We start from the raw sequence: 5,589 nt of genomic DNA on the forward strand, positions 1-5,589 counted from the left end.
TCTCTCTCTCTCTCTTTCTCTCTCTCTCTCTCTCTCTCTCTCTCTCTCTCTCTCTCTCTCTCTCTGCCTGTCAGTTTCACTTCCCGCAGCATCCCCACCCTTTTCGCCTGTCACCTGCCTTCTTTGCCTGATGGCACATCCCTCATCCTCCAGCCTGCCTGTGTCCCCCTCCCACATACATCATCTCTGTCCCATTCTCTACCCACCCCTCAGCCTGTCTTCAGCCTATTCCCGTCCCTCTCCCCTCTCCAGCCTGACAGCCCTTTGCTTGTGGGCCCTGGCGCTCTCCCTCCTTCCTGGGGCCCTGGGAAGAGCACTGGCTTGGGAACCAGGAAGCCTCGGTCCCAGATCTCGAACTTGCTCTGTGACCTTGAGCAAGGCAGCTTACCTTTCCGGGCCTCCATGTCTTGGTTACTAAATTCCTGTAGTCCTGACATCTCGGAAATATTCTAATTAACCTCCCTAGTTGGCCTCCACAACCACACTAAGCCCCGGAACACGAGGGTTTGGTGGCACTGCAGGCCTCGGTCACCGGGCCTGACGGTGTGACCTCGGGCAAATCCCTGCCTTTGTGAGCCCTGACTTCCTTTTCTCTAGAGTGGGGACAACAGATACACCTTTTCATGGGGTTGTTGTAAAGGGTAAATGTGACAGCCAATTTTACTGAATGCTTGCTCTATAGCAGGCACTGTTACAAGGACGTTGCATGTTTCACTTCCTCATAGCCTCAGTTACTTCCAGTCAGCCCCTTTTTACAGCCACTGACACTAAGGCACAAAGATAATAAACATTACGGCTAATACTCACGTAGTATTTATCAAGTGCCCTAAGTGCTCTATGCACTTAAAGTCATTGATTCCTTGTACGTCTTTATTCTTGCCACGTTACAGATGGGGAAATGGAGGTGCAGGGAAGTTAGGTGACTTGTCCCGAGTTACACAGCATGCAGATACCTGGGGTTTGAACCCAGATAGTCTGTGTGTTCAGCTACTACATTGCAGAAGCATCTCTGTGAAGTAAATAGAGCAGATCTGGGCATGTGGCGAGCACCTGGCAAATGTTGGTGCTCACTCCCTGTCTTTTTCACTTGGCCCATGTACAGTGGGAAGAGGTGAGTGGCTACGACGAGGCCATGAACCCCATCCGCACGTACCAGGTGTGTAACGTGCGCGAGTCAAGCCAGAACAACTGGCTCCGCACAGGGTTCATCTGGCGGCGAGATGTGCAGCGGGTCTACGTAGAGCTCAAGTTCACTGTGCGCGACTGCAATAGCATCCCCAACATCCCCGGCTCCTGCAAGGAGACCTTCAACCTTTTCTACTACGAGGCTGACAGCGATGTGGCCTCGGCCTCCTCCCCCTTCTGGATGGAGAATCCCTACGTAAAGGTGGACACCATCGCGCCCGATGAGAGCTTCTCGAGGCTCGATGCCGGCCGCGTCAACACCAAGGTGCGCAGCTTTGGGCCGCTGTCCAAGGCCGGCTTCTACTTGGCCTTCCAGGACCAGGGTGCCTGCATGTCACTCATCTCCGTGCGTGCCTTCTATAAGAAGTGTGCATCCACCACTGCAGGCTTCGCCCTCTTCCCAGAGACCCTCACTGGGGCCGAGCCCACCTCACTGGTCATTGCCCCTGGCACCTGTATCGCTAACGCTGTAGAGGTGTCGGTGCCCCTCAAGCTCTACTGCAACGGTGACGGGGAGTGGATGGTGCCTGTGGGCGCCTGCACCTGTGCCACCGGCCATGAGCCAGCTGCCAAGGAGTCCCAGTGCCGTCGTGAGTGGGGACTGGCCTGGGGGGCAGAGGGAGGGAAGGGCTTGCGCCACAGCTGCCTATTGCCCCCTGCCCACTGCTTCCTACCTGCCAGGCAAGGTAGTCTGGTGTCAGGTCTGAGGTGGGGGAGGAAAGGGAAGAGGGGTATCGGGTGCAGAGAATGTGCTGCAAGGAGGGAGCCGAGAGAAGATGGGGAGAGGTACCAGGATAAAAAGAAAAAAATGAAACTAGAGAGGAGCGGAGACAGGAAAAATCTTGACAAAGAGGCCCCTGGAGAACCTGGTCAGAGACTCGGGAGGCCAGCAAAGATGCCTGTTTGTCCCACCCCAAGGGTACGCCTCACCCCAGAAATACAGCTGTGGTGACAGGGACTGTGGCACCACGTGCTTGGCCCTTTCACCTTGGGGGTCTTATCTGCTCCTTGAAAGGTGGTCCTTAGGCACAGTGCCCTGGGACCCAGCCCCTGAAGCCTGAATCCTGCCTCTGCCCTGTGAGACCTTGGGCAAATTGCTTAACTCATGAACCTGGGTTTCCGCATGTGCAGAACAGGGACAGTAATGATTTCTTTATGGAGGCGGAGTGGGGCTTACCTGAGTAGGTGCCTGTGGAGCCTTGGAGCCGTGCCTGGCACGTGGCGAGCACAAATGCTGTGGGAGTTCACTTGACTCTCAGGAGCTTGTCTCTGGTGGCTTGCAGTGTGCTCCTAAGACCTGACAGTGTACAGGACTTCTTATTTGAGTCTCGCCACAACCTTTTGAGGCCGATTCCAGTTATGTCCCCTATTTTGCTAATAAGGAAACTGAGTGTCCGAGAGATTCTGCACTCAAGGCCTCATAGATGGGATTGTGGGTGCTGGGCCTACAGCCTTGTCCAGCGCGTTACCACGCAGGACAAGGTGCCCGGGCCTGTCTTCTGTCCCCTTTGCCCGATTCTGTTGAGGGAAGGGAGCTGGCCCTATGCATAGCCCTAAGTTGAGGGGCTGGCTGCCCCAACCTGCCTGTGAGGCCAGTGTTGGGCGTTGTCCTGAGAAGGTGAACAGTGCCTTGCCAGGCCCCTCTCACTTTTCTAAGGGAGCCTGCCCCAGACTTCCTCTTCCTAAGTGGAGAAAGCGGGTGGGGGTGATGAGCCTGACAGCCTGGAGAGGGGCTAACACTCCGCAGGTCCCTGGCAGGAAATGCACACTGGTTCCCATAGCAACCAGGCTGGCCTGGCCTCTGCCCCCTCCCCCACTGACTCAAAAGAGCTTGGATGGAATATCACCTTAGTGAGGGGAGATTAAACCCCAGAGAGAGGCATAGCCCCAACCCTGGGCATTCCACACGCTGGATGACCTCCCCAGAGGCAGTATTTGTGGAGAGGGTGGCCACCTGCTTTAGTGTGTCCAGGGCATTCCTAGTTTATGCCCATAGTCCTAACATGATTATTACTAACGACCCCTTTCACTCTGGAAATATTCCAGTTTGAATAATGAATTATATGGCCATCATAGATCAGGCAGAGCCCAGGTCCCGGGCCCAAGCGCAGGTGGTAGATAGCAGGAGAGGCAGCAGAGAGGGGTGTTCAGGCATCCAGCTCTGGGCTCTCTGGAGCCTGGGGTTCCCCTTGGGGATGCTTTGAGGCCTCTGAACTCCAGGTGACCCCAGCTTTCAGGCCTGCTTTTTTTCTCTCCTTTCCTCACCCCACTTATGCCCCCAGCCCTGCCCAAGGGCAGAAAGAAGCTGCTGCCCTGCTCCTGGTGGGTGGGGAGAGAAGTTGGTTGTGAAGCTCAGAGGCCCCCATCTCCAGTCTGTCCTGGAGTGGCCTTGAGGGTCCCAGGGTTTCCCTCGGGCTTCAGAGAGGGGTGAGGCATCCCAGTGGAGCCAAGGGTGCTGCCAGTTTGCGATCGGGCTCTCCCCATCTTCCGCCTCTTCCTCTTCTCACTTCCCTGTCTCTACAAGCCCAGGCTGTCCAGGCTGAAGTCTTCATCATTGGGGCACCAGGTTGGGGGCAGGGTCAGGGAGGAATTCGCTGACGTGGGGTTTCCACGGGGAAAAAGGGCCTTTTGTAGCTGCAGGTGGAGTTGGGCAATACCAGCGTGGCCCCCACAGCCTAGAAGGTGGAGGGGCCAAGACCTGTGCTGGGGAAGGGCCAGATTCTCACGGGGATGTGGAGGGTTGGTGTCTGCAGGGAAGGGAGCTGAGCACGCCCTTCTTCTTCTCCCCCACAGCCTGTCCCCCTGGGAGCTTCAAGGCGAAGCAGGGAGAGGGGCCCTGTCTCCCCTGCCCCCCCAACAGCCGCACCACCTCGCCAGCCGCCAGCATCTGCACCTGCCACAATAACTTCTACCGTGCAGATTCGGACTCTGCAGACAGTGCCTGTACCAGTGAGTGAACGTGCCTCCCCCACAGGCCCTGGCTCCAGGACTTGCCTCTGCCGGCCGGCCATTGGGGGGGCCTAAACGGTCACTATGAATATCTCCATTTTCCATATGGGAAAACTGAGGCTCAGCTAGGAAGTGACTGGTCCTTCCACCAATGTTTAATGAGCACCTACTAGCTGTTGAACATCAGGATCTGGCTGGGCCTTCTAGTCCATCTTCCTCTGTGCAGAACCGTGGCTTTCTTGGCCCAGCTCTAACCCTAGAGCGGTCCTCACATCCATAGAATCGCCTCTCTCGCTGCTCTGGCCTTTGGTATGCCAGGCATTGTGCCAGGCACCAGAGATGTGGAAGAGAATAAGATACAGTCACTGCCCAAAAGGCAACCTGGTGGGAGAAACAGATATGAAGACAGATAATGACCATATAATGTGCTAAGTGCTAGGCTGGAGGGACGCCCAGGAATTGTGTTGTGGGAGTGCAGAGGACAGGGAGAGGATGCATTAGGAAGGCTTCGAAGAGGAGGTGACATCTCAAGTTGAGCCTTGACGGCTAACCAGGAGTCTGTCCAATGAAGAAGTGTATGTAGGAAAGGTATCTGCTTATTAAAACAGAGGCCAAGACCAGGAGGGAAAAGCAGGTTGGAGTGTGCAGGAACTCTGTGCAGAAGGATGGTCCTCGGCCCCTTAGCTCACTGCCTTCTCCCTCCTCCTCCTCTGCAGCTGTGCCATCCCCACCTCGGGGTGTGATCTCCAATGTGAATGAGACCTCGCTGATCCTCGAGTGGAGCGAGCCCCGGGACCTGGGTGGCCGGGACGACCTCCTGTACAATGTCATCTGCAAGAAGTGCCATGGGGTCCCTGGGCCCGGGGGTGCCTCGGCCTGCTCACGCTGTGACGACAACGTAGAGTTTGTGCCTCGGCAGCTGGGCCTGACAGAGCGCCAGGTCCACATCAGCCACCTGTTGGCCCACACACGCTACACCTTTGAGGTGCAGGCAGTCAACGGTGTCTCGGGCAAGAGCCCTCTGCCGCCCCGCTACGCGGCTGTGAATATCACCACCAACCAGGCTGGTGAGGAGGGGACTCAGGAGGGTCGGGCCTGGGCCATCTTCCCCAGACAGAGTCGAGGTTTCTGAGGGCCTGCCAATGGACCACCAGGGGGCCCATGGGACCTGGGTCCTTGGAGGAACCGGTGGTGAGCCCCCACTCTTCCCCTAGCCCCGTCTGAAGTGCCTACACTCCACCTGCACAGCAGCTCAGGCAGCAGCCTGACACTGTCCTGGGCCCCCCCCGAGCGGCCCAACGGCGTCATCCTGGACTATGAGATGAAGTACTTTGAGAAGGTCAGAGCCTCAAGGGGCAGGAGGAGGCCTTGGGACAAGAAGATTACACCCAGAGAGTGTTAGGACCCTTGGGAGCAAGGCCTTGGGTCCTGGGGAGGTGGGGGAGGGTCATGGGG

At 57.0% G+C, this 5,589-nt stretch overlaps 1 protein-coding gene across 1 annotated transcript in view; it reads left to right on the top strand.

Annotated features, from left to right (window-relative positions):
* The window catches only part of EPHB3 (EPH receptor B3), a 10,754-nt gene that overhangs the window by 402 nt on the left and 4,763 nt on the right, over window positions 1-5,589 (top strand). Inside the window, exons 2-5 of the mRNA XM_006773640.2 lie at window positions 1,103-1,775; window positions 3,979-4,134; window positions 4,851-5,201; window positions 5,349-5,473. Of these exons, the coding sequence (XP_006773703.1) occupies window positions 1,103-1,775; window positions 3,979-4,134; window positions 4,851-5,201; window positions 5,349-5,473 (1,305 nt within the window). The remainder of the gene's footprint in view (window positions 1-1,102; window positions 1,776-3,978; window positions 4,135-4,850; window positions 5,202-5,348; window positions 5,474-5,589) is intronic.

Source organism: Myotis davidii, unplaced genomic scaffold (genome assembly GCF_000327345.1).
Source record: "Myotis davidii unplaced genomic scaffold, ASM32734v1 scaffold27, whole genome shotgun sequence".
Lineage (NCBI taxonomy): Eukaryota > Metazoa > Chordata > Mammalia > Chiroptera > Vespertilionidae > Myotis > Myotis davidii.